The sequence below is a fragment of the Manis pentadactyla genome, chromosome 2 (assembly GCF_030020395.1).
Source record: "Manis pentadactyla isolate mManPen7 chromosome 2, mManPen7.hap1, whole genome shotgun sequence".
NCBI lineage: Eukaryota > Metazoa > Chordata > Mammalia > Pholidota > Manidae > Manis > Manis pentadactyla.
In genome coordinates this window covers 153,856,257-153,873,205 of record NC_080020.1, presented here as the reverse complement: position 1 = coordinate 153,873,205, position 16,949 = coordinate 153,856,257, and the positions used below count along the sequence as shown (strand labels likewise).

Sequence of the window (16,949 nt, the reverse complement as noted above, 5' to 3'; positions counted from 1 at the left end):
TGGATGTGAGAAAGACTTATGCGCAAATTCTAAACAAAAATCCCTTGTTAGGATAAAGCCTAATAGGGGGTATGTTTATTGAATTGAATTGGTTCCTTTCCTGGAAACTACTCACCACTGTATAAGGAAGTATTAGTTGAGAATTTTACTATCTGTAGCAAATATGAAGGATTTTCATGTCTTATTTTTTCTTTCTCCTCTTCTTTCTCTCCATCTCCCTTCTTTTACCTTCAAAATCTATCATTTCAGCCACCTGAAATGGTTATAGACCAAGTCAAGGTTTTTCAGAAAATTCCTATTTACACCATCTCCTTCAGTTACAATGATGAGATTGCAAATGGATTTCTGAAAGATCTTGCTGCTTTGACTGGAGGAGAGTTCCATGCTTATAATTTTGACTGCAAGAATCCCTGTTCTTCAGAGGCTATTCAGGTGAGAGCTGAGAAGAGAGTGTTCATTTATTTGAACATCACAGGCTGGAGGCCCATGGATGATACCTTATTTGGGAAAACAGCAACCACAAAGACAACTATGTCAAGCAAATGATTCACTTAACAATGTTTGTACTGCAAAATATGGTCCAAGGACCACTAGAGCTAAAGCACATGTAAAAATGCAGATTCCTTGGTCCCACCTTAGAGCTGTTAAATCAGGCTCTAGGCATAGAGGGCCAGGAATCTCCATTAGTATATTTTTCTTCTAAACTTTTTATTATGGGAAGTTTAAGACATACACAAACACAGAAGAGTATATGGACCACCTTCCCTCTGCTCCCCACCGCATACCTATTAGTCAAATTAAAAAATTATTAATATTTTGCCAAACTTTGGGAATCTGTTCTTAACATGCATCTCAGGGGATCCATGTGGGAAAATTCAGATGCTAGGTAGTGTCTCCTGACTTCTCAAATTGTATAATCCTGACCATCAGATAAAGCAAATCATTCTAATGGGCCAAAGGGAGACAGTAAATAAAATTTTATTCTACAGTCCTTCAATCTTGACCTGAGGATGTACATTTCAAAAATACTCTTTTAGATAATGTGTGTTTTGTTTTATTGTCTGTCCTGAGGAGTGACTTTAAATCCAGAATAAGCCAGATTACAGACCAGTGCTTACATGTGAGGAGGGAATATAATTAATTCCCCCGAGTCTGGGGAATGAATAATCCAAAAAGATTGGTGAGAACATTACTCTGAGCTCACACGGGGCAGAGAATAGTGACTACTCCGCATCAGCCAGACTTGAAACCCACATAATCCTATGGTCATAGATACAGAATATAAAGAAGGGCCTTGTCTCAGTGGTGGAAACAACCAAATAATGCTCTAGTTCTGCCTAAAAAATCTTAAATGCAAGACCTGAAAGGATCAATCTGTTTCCAAGGAACTTAACTGCATTCCTTAACAAACCTAAACAATAATTATAGGAAAGCAAAAATATGCACAATCCAGCAAAGTAAAATTGCAATTTCTGGCATCCAATCAAATAGTACTATGTATGCAAAGAAGCAGAAAAATACAGGCCCATAATGTGGAGAAAAAACAAACATAAAAATTAAAACATATACATAACCAACTTGGATGTTAATGTTAGAGCATTGAAACAGTTATTATAACTATTTGATATATTCAAAAAGTTAGAGACATGGACAGTACAAATGAGACACCATCAAACTTTTAGATATGAAAACTACAGTGTATGCGATAAAAATAAATGGGACAGAATGAACAACAGACAGACACTGCAGAACAAAAGATTAGTAAACTGCAAAGCAGCAATAGAAACTATCCAAAATGTAACACAGGGAAGAAGGAATTAAAATCAAACAAAATAATAACAGCAACAACAAAACAGAAAATAAGGCATAGTGAGCTGTGGAAAATTTCAAGTAGCCTAATAAACATAATTGAAGCAATTGTGGCCAGAAAATTTCTAAATTGGATTAAAACTATAAATCCACAGATCCAAGAAACTTAATGAACCCTAAGCACAAGAAGCATGAAGAAAACCCCACAACATCATATCAGAATCTCAGAGGCAGTGACAAGAGAAAGTCTTAAAAGAATAGGTTGAAAGACAAATTATGTAGAGGAACGAAGATAAGGACAACAGATTTCTAATCAGAAACAGTGCAACTGAAAAAGACAATGGAGCTGACCAGAGAGCTAATCCTCCATCTCTACATGGTGGAAGCAGGTTGGCAATGCTCTGATTTCTCAGCTGGGGTAGTATGTAGAGCTGAATGGAAAGGTGATTCTCCAAACCCCACTAGGCAGATGCAGGTGGTACTTTCAATCCTGTGGTAGGGTAGGACTGAGGAATCAGAGGATTGAGAAGGAAGCTATTTATCCACCCCCTCCAGTGAAAGTAAGCTGTGCTCTGATTCCCCCACCAAGGTAATGTCCATGGAGTCCCATGGCAAGCTGGCCTGTGCTCCACCAGACAGCACCGACTTAGTCCTTACTACACCTCACCACAGCCTTAATGTCATGTCAGTGGGACTCAGCAAGAGCTGAAAGCTTCCACAACACCCAGCATCAATGAAAATGAGAAAGGAAGTGTGAATTGGGGATCGGCAACAGTCTATTTTTCCTCTATTCCTGGAGGGTTGACAGAGAGCTGAGCCTCTACGACACACACCAGCATAAGAATAAATTACATAATGTGAAATGGGACTAACTCTGCTGTGGTCTTTCCTCAATGGAGATGAGTCTCCAACCCTATCCAGCATCAACAGAACCAAAGGAGGCAGTGCTTTGTGGGGGCTACTCAGTACTGTTAACCCTCTACCCTTAGGAGATCTTCTGTGAACAAAGTGTAAATAACTGTCCCACAAAAAGAGAGTTAAGCCTCCTGAAATTTATAGTGAATTTTAGCTGTAAAGTTATAAATTTATAGAGAAATTCATTATAAATTATAAAAATTATACATTAAAATTTATAGTGAAATTTAGCTATAAAAGTCCCCAAACATATAAAAAGTATACTAGAAAAATATTTACTGAAATTGGTGGGCAGAACTAGCCAAAGAGACACAGTCATAAGTACTCCAGTCTAGGAAGCCTCTTTGTCCTCACAGATCCAAGACCTTCCTCCTTTGCACAGAGATACCAGAGTGAGTGGGAAGAGTAGGCAAGAGAGACCCAGCCAGAGAAAATCAGGAAACCTCTTTATCCCTGTGAGCCAAGGACCTTCCTACTATACCCAGTGACTTGGGACAACAGGAGGACAGCAATACAAGCACCAAGAAACACTTGGAAGCTTGATTAAGGGAAACCCTTGCTGTCTTCTCAGGCAACACCAGCAGGATCCAGTAGGAGCTCCAGTAACATGAGATTAATAAAGAAGACCATAATAATATCAAAAGTCCCTGAAGATTCAACTGCCATTGGAGCAAAAGCCCCCCAAAGTAGGACAAATCCCATATGCTATACTTAAGTATGGTGACTGACAGCTAAAATAAAAGATTTAAAATAGGGCCTAATGCTTTGTAACACAATAAACAAAATGTCCACAATACAGTGAAAAATTACCCATCATGCCAAGAGCAAGAAAACTGCAACTTGAATGAGAAAAGACAGTCAAATAATACCAATGCTTAGATGAATCAGATGTTGAAATAACCTGACAATAATTTTAAAGAATCTGTCATAAAAATGCTTCAACAATCAATTACAAAGTATCTGGAGACAAATGAACAAATAGAAAATCTCAGCAGAGAAGTAGAAGTTATAAAAATTTCCAAATGGATATTCTAGAACTTGAAAATACAATAACAAACTCCCTGAATGGGCTCAGTGGTGGAGGAGATGACAGGATAGTATTAGTGAACTTGAGGTCAGACAATAGAATCAAGCCAATCTGAACAAGAGAGAAAATATACTGGAAACACACAAACAATCACAGAGATCTGTGGGACAATTAAAGGTCCAACATCAGTGTCATCAGAGTTCCTCAGGAGAGGGGAAGAGAAAGTGGGACTGAAAGACTACATGAAGAAATAATAGCTGAAAACTCCACAAATTTGGTGAAAGATATAACCATATAGATTCAAGAAGCTGAGTAAACTCCAAACAGGATAAACCCAAAGAAATCCATGCCAAGATACACATTTGAAAATCAAAGACAAAGATCTTGAAGGCACAGACTAACAGAAATGACACCAAATTGACATTGGATTTGGCAGAAGATTTCTTTGAAACCAAAGAGAATAAAAAAGAAGTGGTACAGTATTTTTAGGTGTGGGAAGGAAAGAACCATCAACCACAAATTTTATATATCAGACAAAACTATCCTTTAGGAATGAAGGGGAAATAAAAATATTCTCAGACAAATAAAAATTAAAAGAATTTGTTTCTAGAAGAGCTTTCATATTGGCTATAGGAATTCTTGAAGAAAAAAGAAATGATAAAAGAGGACATCTTGGATCATCAGGAAGAAAGCAAAATTTAGTAAATACACTTTCCTCATGAGATTTGTAAATCATATTTGATGATTGAAGTAAAAATTATAACACTTCTGATACTCAACACAATGATATTTAAAAGTGAGGAAGGCAAAGAGACCTAAATGGAAATGAACTTTCCATATTTCCCTTGAAGTAGTAAAATGTTAAGTAGACTGTTATAAGTCATGTATATATGCTGTTATATCCAGAGAAACCATTACAGAAACAATATGAAGAGAAACACTAAAAAACAGTACAAATAAACAAGAAAGAAAGGAAGGGAAGGGAGAGAGAGAGAGAGAGAGGAAGAGGGTGGGAGCAATGCAGGGAGGGAGGGAGGAAGGAAGGAACAAAGGAAGGAAGGAAAGAAAAAGAGAAGCAAAGGAGTGATTCAATGAAAAAGAGTAGAAAACACTAAAATAGTTAAAGTACATGCTAATATAGCAATAATTACTTCAAATCTAATGGTCTACTTACATCAATCAAAAGACAGATACTGGCAGAGGGATAAAATAACCTTTCTGCATACAAGAAACTCTCCAAGTATAATGAAATAGGTTCAGAAGGAAAAAGGCATACTATGTAAATATAAATAAAACCCTGGATTGGATATACTAACAACTAAAAAAAGAGGACTTCAGAGCAAAGACCAAGAAAATGTATATAATAATAAGAGGATCAACCTACCAGCAATACATAAAGAACCTCAGTGTGTGTGGACAAACAAATACAACTTAAAAATACATGAAGCATGCTAACAAACTGGGTAACCTAGAAGAAGTGGACAACTTTGTAGAAAAATACAACCTTCTGAGACTGACCAAGAAAGAAACAGAAAATCTAAACAGACCAATTACCAGAAATGAAATTGAATCAGTAATCAAAAAACTGCCCAAGAACAAAACTCCCAGTCCAGATGGATTCACTGCTGAATTTTATCAGACTTTAAGAGAAGACATAATACCCATTCTCCTTAAAGTTTTCCAAAAAATAGAAGAGGAGGGAATACTTCCAAACTCATTCTATGAAGCCAGCATCACTCTAATAGCAAAACCAGGCAAAGATACCACACACACAAAAAAACTACAGACCAATATCCCTGATCAACATAGATGCAAAAATACTCAACAAAATATTAGCAAACCAAATTCAAAAATACATCAAGAGGATCATACACCATGATTAAGTTGGATTCATCCCAGGGATGCAAGGATGGTACAACATTTGAAAATCCATCAACATCATCCACCACATCAACAAAAAGAACAAAAACTACATGATCATCTCCATAAATGCTGAAAAAGCATTCGACAGAATTCAACATGCATTCGTGATAAAAACTCTCAACAAAATGGGTATATAGGGCAAGTACCTCAACATAATAAAGACCATATATGACAAACCCACAGCCAACATCATACTTAACAGTGAGAAGCTGAAACCATTTCCTCTAAGATAGGGAACAAGACAAGGATGCCCACTCTCCCTGCTTTTTTTCAACATAGTACTGGAGGTTCTAGCCATGGCAATCAGACAACACAAAGAAATACAAGGAATCCAGATGGTTAAGGAAGAAGTCCAACTGTCACTGTTTGCAGATGACATGATATTGTACATAAAAAACCCTAAAGACTCCACTCCAACACTACTAGAACTAATATCGGAACTCAGCAAAGTTGCAGGATACAAAATGAATACACAGAAATCTGTTGCTTTCATATACACTAACAATGAACTAGCAGAAAGAGAAATCAGGAAAACAATTCCATTCACAATTGCATCAAAAAGAATAAAATACCTAGGAATAAACCTAACCAAGGAAGTGAAAGACCTATACCCTGAAAACTACAAAACACTCTTAAGAGATATTAAATAGGATACTAATAAATGGAAATTCATGCCATGCTCTTGGGTAGGAAGAGTTAATATTGTCAAAATGGCCATCCTGCCTAAAGCAATCTACAGATTCAATGCAATCCCTATCAAAATACCAACAGCATTCTTCAACGTACTGGAACAAATAGTTCTAAAATTCATATGGAAGCACAGAAGACCCCAAATAGCCAAAGCGATCCTGAGAAGGAAGAATAAAGCTGGGGGGATCTCACTTCCCAACATTAAGCTCTACTACAAAGCCACAGTAATCAAGACAATTTGGTACTGGCACAAGGACAGACCCACAGACCAGTGGAACAGGATAGGGAGTCCAGATATTAACCCAAGCATATATGGTCAATTAAAATACGATAAAGGAGCCATGGATATACAGTGGGGAAATGACAGCCTCTTCAACAGCTGGTGATGGCAAAACTGGACAGCTACATGTAAGAGAATGAAACTGGATTACTGCCTAACTCTATACACAAAAGTAAATTTGAAATGGATCAAAGACCTGAATTTAAGTCATGAAACCATAAAACTCTTAGAAGAAAATATAGGCAAAACTCTCTTGGACATAAACATGAACAACTTCTTCATGAACATATCTCCCTGGGTAAGGGAAACAAAAGCAAAAATGGACAAATGGGACGATATCAAACTAAAAAGCAAAGGACACCATCAGAACAAAAAGGCATCATCCTACAGTATGGAAGAATATATTCATAAATGACATATCTGATAAGAGGTTGACATCCAAAATATGCAAAGAGCTCATGCACCTTAACAAACAAAAAGCAAATAATCCAATTAAAAATGGTCAAAGGATCTGAACAGACAGTTCTCCAAAGAAGAAATTCAGATGGCCAACAGACACATGAAAAGATGCTCCACATCACTAATAGAGAATTGCAAATTAAAACCACAATGAGATATCACCTCACACCAGTAAGGATGGCCACCATCCAAAAGACAAACAACAACAAATGTTGGTGAGGATGTGGAGAAAGGGGAACCCTCCTACTGTGCTGGTGGGGATGTAAATTAGTTCAACCATTGTGGAAAGCAGTATGGAGGTTCCTCAAAAACTCAAAATAGAAATCCCATTTAACCCAGGAATTCCACTCCTAGGAATTTATCCTAAGAATGCAGGATCCCAGTTTGAAAAAGACATATGCACCCCTATGTTTATCGCAGCACTATTTACAATAGCCAAGAAATGGAGGCAACCCCGAGTGACCAGCAAGTAGATGAATGGATAAAGAAGATGTGGTACATATGCACAATGGAATATTATTCAGCCATAAGAAGAAAACAAATCCTACCATTTGCAACAACATGGATGGAGATAGAGGGTATTATGCTCAGTGAAATAAGCCAGGCAGATAAAGACAAGTATCAAATGATTTCACTCATCTGTGGAGTATAAGAACAAAGCTATAACTGAAGGAATAAAACAGCAGCAGACTCACAGAAACCAAGAATGGATTAACATTACCAAAGGGAAAGGGACTGGGGAGGATGGGTGGGAAGGGAGGGATGGGGGGGGGGAAGGGGCATTACGATTAGGACACGTAATGTTGGGGGGGGCACGGGGAAGGCAGTATAGCACAGAGAAGACAAGTAGTGATTCTATAGCATCTTACTTCGCTGATGGACAGTGACTCTAATGGGGTGTGTGGTGTGGACTTGATAATGGGGGGAATCTTGTAATCACAGTGTTGTTCATGTAAGGATATATTAATGATACCAAAAAAAAAAGAAAGAAGTGATGGTAAAAAAATAAGAAAATATTAAAGGGGTTTGGGATGGAAGAGGATAGAAAAATACGAGTAAAAAAGTGGTTGCAGAAAGAAGATGTAAGAATAAGAAAATGTGGTAGCATTGAAATTTATAGATTGCAATTCTCATATGCATGCCTGTAATTTTCTGTATTTTCTATAACTCATGTAACTTGGTAATAAGCCCTCCAATTCCACTACTGTCAGCAAAAAAAAAATAGTAATCTTATCATTTTAAGGTTATCTGTCTCTTCCAGTTTAAATCATAAACTCTCTTCAGGTTAAAAAAATGCATGAAGCAAAACCAGACAGGGTTAAAAGGAGGAACAGACAAATATAAAATTATAGTTGAGAACTAAGGTCCAACTAAAATCCATCATGAACACAGACAGAAATCCTGAATAAAATATTAGAAATCTGAATCCAGCAATGTATTAAAAGAATTATACATCATGACCAAGGGGGATTTATTCCAGATATAAAAGGCTGGTTCAGCACTGGAAAATCAATCAGTGTAATCTAACATATCAACAGGCTAAAGAAGAGAAATTATCTGATCATATCAAATTGTGCTGAAAAAACCCTGACCAAATCCAATATCCATAATGATAAAAAAAAAACCAGAAAAATAGAAATGGATGGGACTTCCTCAATTTGCATCAGCATAACACCTATAGCTGAAATCATACCTAATAGTGGAACATTGAATAATTTCTTCTTAAGACCATGGAGGCAAGGGTATCCATTCTCACTGCTCTTACTCAACATACTACTGGAAACTCTATCCATGGCAACAAGTCAAGAAAAGAAATAGAAGGCATACAAATTGGAAAGGAAGAAATAGAACTTTCTCTACTTGTAGGTAACATCTTGTCTATGTAGAAAACTCCAAGGGGTCAAAAAACTAGAATTATTAAGCAAGTTCAGCAAGGTCAATGGTTGTAAGATGAATACACAAAATTCAGCCACATTTTGGTGAAGTGTTAATATACAGAAGTCAAAATTAACAGTTATATGCCACTTACAGTTGCTCCAAGGAAAATGAAATACTTCTGTACTTTAAAATATGTACAGAATTTTTGTACTGAAAAGTATAAAATGCTGAAGTAAAATCAAAGAAAATATATATAAATGGACCATGTTCATGGATTGGATGACTCAACATATTGGAGATGTCAGTTCCTCCCTATTTGATCCCTAGGTTTAATACAATTCCTATAAAAATCCCAGAGAGGTTCTTAATAAACATAGCCAAGTTTATTCTATTTGCATGGCAAGTCATAGGCCCTAGAAAAGTTTAAACAGTTTTGCATAAGAAGAATAAAGTGGGAGCAATCATTGAATGTGACATTGAGGCTTACTGTGTAGTTGCTTTAATCAACTATGTTACTTTAAACACTATGGCTTTGATAGAGGAATAGACACATAGGCCAATGTAGAACCTAGAAATATATCCACATAGTATGCCAAAGTGATTTTTTACAAAGGTGCAAAAGTTATTCAGTGGAAGAAGAGCTGTTTTCAACAAATGGTTGAAGCAATTGGACATTAATAGGCAAAATAATCTAAACCTCACTCCATGCAAATATTAACTCAAAATAAATTATGGATTTAAATGTAAAATGTAGAACTATAAACCTTCTAGAGAGAAATATGGTGGTATGGGAGTCTCAAGGACCTCAGGCCAGGGAATTAATTTTTAGTCTTGACACCAAAGTCATGAGCCATAAAAGAAAAGATTGATAAACTGGACCTCATCAAAATTAAAACCTTTTGCTTTGTGAAAGACCCTACTAAGAGGATAAGACAGGCTATAGACTTAGAGTATCTGCAAATCACATATTGGACAAAGGCCTACTATCTAGTGTATATGAAGAACTCTCAAAACAGTAAAACAACAACAACAAAAACCAGCCAGTCAGAAAATAGGCAAAACACATGTACAGACATTTCATAGAAGAGGATATGCAGATGGCAAATAAGCATATGAAAATGTGTTCAATGTCATTACCGTTAAGGGAATGCAAATCAAACTGCCATGCAATATCACCACACACCTATCAGAATGCCTAAAATAAATTGTGACAAAATTGAGTACTAGCAAGAATGAGGAGAAACTGAATCATTAATACATTGCTGGTGGAAATGTAAAATGACACATACACTCTGGAAAAAGGTTGACAGTTTCCTTAAAAACTAATATTTAATTACTAAATGACCCAGTTCTTTCTCTCATAGGCATATATTTTGGGCAATGAAAACAAGTTCACATAAAAACTTGTACTTGAATGTTCATAGCTATCTTATTTGTAATAGACAAAACTGCAAATAACTCAGATTTGCTTTGGCAGCAGAATGGACAAAACAAGTATAGTACAACCATATCCTGGAATACTACTCAGCAATAAAAGAATAAATTTTTGATGTGTGCAACAACTTGAATGAATCTCTAGGGAATTTTGCTAAGGGGAAAAGGTTATATACTATATGATTCCATTCATTTTAAAATGTCTAAATTTTAGAAATAGAGGACAGGTTAGAGGTTGTCAAGGGTTAGGGAAGAGTGTGAGAGGGAGGGAGGTGGGAGTGGTTATGAAAGAGCAACATGAAGCATAGCTTGTGATGATAGAAATGTTCTGTATTTAGACTACAGTAGTAGGTGTACAGACCTACACAGGTAAGAAAATTGTGTACAACCAAATATACACACACACACACATACATAACACCCAGATGAAGACAAGTAACATGGGATAGCTGAATAAGATCAGCAGATTGTATCAATGTCAATATCCTTGTTATGATATTATATTACTGATTTGCAAGATGTTAAACTGAGTGGGAGAAACTGAGTGAGGAATACATAAAATCTCTTGGTATTATTTACTACCACTGCATGTGAATCTACAATTTATCTGAAAATGTTTAATTTTTTTGTGTATGTATATATATATTTATTTATTAAGGTAGCACTGATATACAATCTTATGCTCAGGTTTCACATGAGCAACACTGTGGTTACTACATTCCCCCCTATTATCAAGTCCCCACCACATACCCCATTATAGTCACTGTCCATTAGCATAGTAAGATGCTATAGAGTCACTACTTGTCTTCTCTGTGCTATACTGCCTTCCCCGTGCCCCCCCTATATTATGTGCACTAATCATAATACCCCTTAATCCCCTCATCCCTCCCTTCCCACCCACCCTCCCTAGCCCCTTTCCCTTTTATAACCACTAGTCCATTCTTGGATTCAATGAGTCTGCTGCTGTTTTGTTCCTTCAGTTTTTGCTTTGTTCTTATACTCCACAGATGAGTGAAATCATTTGGTACTTGTCTTTCTCCACCTGGCTTATTTCACTGAGCAAAAAGGTTTAATTTTTAAGAGGACAATTTATTGGTAAAACAAAAAAATAAAAAATTTGATATCTCAGATTAAATGGTAAATTGGTCAAAGGATACAAATTACCAAAACTCTCAAGAAGAAATACAATCCTGCATTGAATTTATAGTAAAAAACCTTTCCGATAGGGGGGGGGCAGAAGATGGCGGCGTGAGTAGAGCAGCGGAAATCTCCTCCCAAAACCACATATATCTATGAAAATATAACAAAGACAACCCTTCCTAGAATAAAGACCAGAGGACACAGGACAATATCCAGACCACATCCGCACCTGAGAGAACCCAGAGCCTCACTAAGGGGGTAAGATACAAGCCCCGGCCCGGTGGGAGCCGAGCGCCCATCCCCCCAACTCCCGGCCAGAGAAGAATAGGCAGAGCGGGAGGGAGACGGAGCACAGGACTGCTGAATACCCAGCCCCAGCCATCCGGGCCAGAGTGCAGGGCCCTGGATACTAGGAAAACAGGGCAGCAAGAACAGTGAGCGGGCACCGGAGGCTGGGCGCCGGAGGACACCAGAAAAGCAAGCGACCATTTTTTTTTTTTTTTTTAATTAAAAAAATTTTTTTTTAACTTAAATTTTTTTTTTTTTTTTTTTTTGTGGTCATTGTTTTGTTTTGGTGGGTGCTTTTTGGAAGTCTTAAAGGGGCAGGGCGGGACACTTAATCCAGAGGTACGGAATCTGGGGATCTCGGGGCACCCTAACCCCTGGGCTGCAGGGAGCAGGGAGGCCCCTTACAGAGATAAATAGCCTCCCAGCCGCTCCCCCTCCAACGCCACTCCACCACTTTGGAGCAGAGGCCCGAACCAGGCCACGCCCACAGCAACAGCGGAGATAAACTCCATAGCAGCCAGGCAGGAAGCAGAAACCCTGTCTGCGTGCAGCTGCCCAGAAAAAGCCACTAGAGGTCGCTGTTCTCCCAGGAGAGGAGGGCCACAAACCAACAAGAAGGGAAGTTCTTCCAGCCGTCACTCGTCCCAGCTCTGCAAACTATTCCTATCACCATGAAAAGGCAAAACTACAGGCAGACAAAGATCACAGAGACAACACCAGAGAAGGAGACAGACCTAACCAGTCTTCCTGACAAAGAATTCAAAATAAGAATCATAAACATGCTGACAGAGATGCAGAGAAATACGCAAGAGAAATGGGATGAAGTCCAGAGGGAGATCACAGATGCCAGAAAGATGATCACAGAAATGAAACAAACTCTGGAAGGTTTAATAAGCAGAATGGATAGGATGCAAGAGGCCCTTGATGGAATTGAAACCAGAGAACAGGAATGCATAGAAGCTGACATAGAGAGAGATAAAAGGATCTCCAGGAATGAAACAATGTTAAGAGAACTGTGTGAACAATCCAAAAGGAACAATATCCGTATTATAGGGGTTCCAGAAGAAGAAGAGAGAGGAAAAAAGATAGAAAGTATCTTAGAAGACATAATTGCTGAAAACTTACCCAAACTAGGGGAGGAAATAATCAAACAGACCACGGAAATACACAGAACCCCCAACGGAAAGGATCCAAGGAGGACAACACCAAGACACATAATAATTAAAATGGCAAAGATCAAGGACAAAGAAAGAGTTTTAAAGGCAGCTAGAGAGAAAAAGGTCACCTATAAAGGAAAACCCATCAGGCTATCGTAAGACTTCTCAACAGAAACCCTACAGGCCAGAAGAGAATGGCATGATATATTTAATGCAATGAAACAGAAGGGCCTTGAACCAAGGATACTGTATCCAGCACGACTATCATTCAAATATGATGGTGGGATTAAACAATTCCCAGACAAACAAAAGCTGAGGGAATTTACTTCCCACAAACCACCTCTACAGAACATCTTACAGGGACTGCTCTAGATGGGAGCACTCCTAGAAAGAGCACAGAACAAAACACCCAACATATGAAGAATCGAGGAGGAGGAATAAGAAGGGAGAGAAGAAAAGAATCTCCAGACAGTGTATATAACAGCTCAATAAGCAAGCTAAGTTAGGCAGTAAGATACTAAAGAGGCTAACCTTGAACCTTTGGTAACCACGAATTTAAAGCCTGCAATGGCAATAAGTACATATCTTTCAATAGTCACCCTAAATGTCAATGGGCTGAATGCACCAATCAAAAGACACAGAGTAATAGAATGGATAAAAAAGCAAGACCCATCTATATGCTGCTTAAAAGAAACTCACCTCAAACCCAAAGATATGTACAGACTGAAAGTCAAGGGATGGAAAAACAAATTTCAGGCAAACAACACCGAGAAGAAAGCAGGGGCTGCAGTACTAATATTAGACAAAATAAACTTCAAAACAAAGAAAGTAACGAGATAAAGAAGGACACTACATAATGATAAAGGGCTCAGTCCAACAAGAGGATATAACCATTCTAAATATATGTGCACCCAACACAGGAGCACCAGCATATGTGAAACAAATACTAACAGAACTAAAGGGGGAAATAGACTGCAATGCATTCATTCTAGGAGACTTCAACACACCACTCACCCCAAAGGATAGATCCACTGGGCAGTAAACAAGTAACGACACGGAAGCACTGAACAACACAGTAGAGCAGATGGACCTAATAGACATCTATAGAACTCTACATCCAAAAGCAACAGGATATACATTCTTCTCAAGTGCACATGGAACATTCTCCAGAATAGACCACATACTAGGCCACAAAAAGAGCCTCAGAAAATTCCAAAAGATTGAAATCCTACCAACCAACTTTTCAGACCACAAAGGCATAAAACTAGAAATAAACTGTACAAAGAAAGCAAAGAGGCACACAAACCCATGGAGGCTTAACAACATGCTCCTAAATAATCAATGGATCAATGACCAAATTAAAATGGAGATCCAGCAATATATGGAAACAAATGACAACAACAACACTAAGCCCCAACTTCTGTGGGACGCAGCAAAAGCAGTCTTAAGAGGAAAGTATATAGCAATCCAAGCATATTTTAAAAAGAAAGAACAATCCCAAATGAATGGTCTGATGTCACAATTACTGAAATTGGAAAAGAAGAACAAATGAGGCCTAAGGTCAGCAGAAGGAGGGACATAATAAAGATCAGAGAAGAAATAAAATTGAGAAGAATAAAACAATAGCAAAAATCAATGAAACCAAGAGCTGGTTCTTCAAGAAAATAAACAAAATATATAAGCCTCTAGCCAGACTTATTAACAGGAAAAGAGAGTCAACACAAATCAACAGTATCAGAAACGAGAAACGAAAAATCACGATGGACCACACAGAAATACAAAGAATTATTAGAGAATACTATGAAAACCTATATGCTAACAAGCTGGGAAACCTAGGAGAAATGGACAACTTCCTAGAAAAATACAACCTTCCACGATTGACCCAGAAAGAAACAGAAAATCTAAACAGACCACTTACCAGCAACGAAATTGAAGCGGTAATCAAAAAACTACCAAAGAACAAAACCCTTGGGCCAGATGGATTTACCTTGGAATTTTATCAGACATACAGGGAAGACATAATACCCATTCTCCTTAGAGTTTTCCAAAAAATAGAGGGGGAGGGGATACTCCCAAACTCATTCTATGAAGCTAACATCACCCTAATACCAAAACCAGGCAAAGACCCCACCAAAAAAGAAAATTACAGACCAATATCCCTGATGAATGTAGATGCAAAAATACTCAACAAAATATTAGCAAACCGAATTCAAAAATACATCAAAAGGATCATACACCATGACCAAGTGGGATTCATCCCAGGGATGCAAGGATGGTACAACATTCGAAAGTCCATCAACATCATCCAACATATCAACAAAAAGAAAGACAAAAACCACATGATCATCTCCATAGATGCTGAAAAATCATTTGACAAAATTCAACATCCATTCATGATAAAAACTCTCAGCAAAATGGGAATAGAGGGCAAGTACCTCAACATAATAAAGGCCATCTATGATAAGCCCACAGCCAACATTATATTGAACAGCGAGAAGCTGAAAGCATTTCCTCTGAGATCGGGAACTAGACAGGGATGCCCACTCTCTCCACTGTTATTTAACATAGTACTGGAGGTCCTAGCCACGGCAATCAGACAAAACAAAGAAATACAAGGAATCCAGATTGGTAAAGAAGAAGTTAAACTGTCACTATTTACAGATGACATGATACTGTACATAAAAAACCCTAAAGACTCCACCCCAAAACTACTAGAACTGATATCAGAATACAGCAAAGTTGCAGGATACAAAATCAACACACAGAAATCTGTGGCTTTCCTATACACTAACAATGAACCAAGAGGAAGAGAAATCAGGAAAACAACTCCATTCACAATTGCATCAAAAAAAAAAAAAATACCTAGGAATAAACCTAACCAAAGAAGTGAAAGACTTATACTCTGAAAACTACAAGTCACTCTTAAGAGAAATTAAAGGGGACACTAATAGATGGAAACTCATCCCATGCTCGTGGCTAGGAAGAATTAATATCATCAAAATGGCCATCCTGCCCAAAGCAATATACAGATTTGATGCAATCCCTATGAAACTACCAGCAACATTCTTCAATGAACTGGAACAAATAATTCAAAAATTCATATGGAAACACCAAAGACCCCAAATAGCCAAAGCAATCCTCAGATAGAAGAATAAAGTAGGGGGGATCTCACTCCCCAACTTCAAGCTCTACTATAAAGCCGTAGTAATCAAGACAATTTGGTACTGGCACAAGAGCAGAGCCACAGACCAATGGAACAGACTAGAGAATCCAGACATTAACCCAGACATATATGGTCAATTAATATTTGATAAAGGAGCCATGGACATACAATGGCGAAATGACAGTCTCTTCAACAGGTGGTGCTGGCAAAACTGGACAGCTACATGTAGGAGAATGAAACTGGACCATTGTCTAACCCCATATACAAAAGTAAACTCAAAATGGATCAAAGACCTGAATCTAAGTCATGAAACCATTAAACTCTTGGGAAAAACATTGGCAAAAACCTCTTAGACATAAACATGAGTGACCTCTTCTTGAACATATCTCCCCGGGCAAGGAAAACAACAGCAAAAATGAATAAGTGGGACTATATTAAGCTGAAAAGCTTCTGTACAGCAAAAGACACCATCAATAGAACAAAAAGGAACCCTACAGTATGGGAGAATATATTTGAAAATGACACATCCAATAAAGGCTTGCCGTCCAGAATATATAAAGTGCTCACACGCCTCAACAAACAAAAAACAAATAACCCAATTAAAAAATGGGCAGAGGAACTGAACAGACAGTTCTCCAAAAAAGAAATACAGATGGCCAACAGACACATGAAAAGGTGCTCCACTTTGCTAATTATCAGAGAAATGCAAATTAAAACTACAATGAGGTATCACCTCACACCAGTAAGGATGGCTGCCATCCAAAAGACAAACAACAGCAAATGTTG

The 16,949-nt window shown here is 37.8% G+C and overlaps 1 protein-coding gene across 2 annotated transcripts in view; it reads left to right on the top strand.

Annotated features, from left to right (window-relative positions):
* VWA3B (von Willebrand factor A domain containing 3B) overlaps positions 1-16,949 on the top strand; it is a 212,119-nt gene that overhangs the window by 120,492 nt on the left and 74,678 nt on the right. For both annotated transcript variants that reach the window (XM_036880051.2, XM_057496959.1), the window contains exon 14: positions 250-432. In XM_036880051.2, the coding sequence (XP_036735946.2) occupies positions 250-432 (183 nt within the window). The remainder of the gene's footprint in view (positions 1-249; positions 433-16,949) is intronic.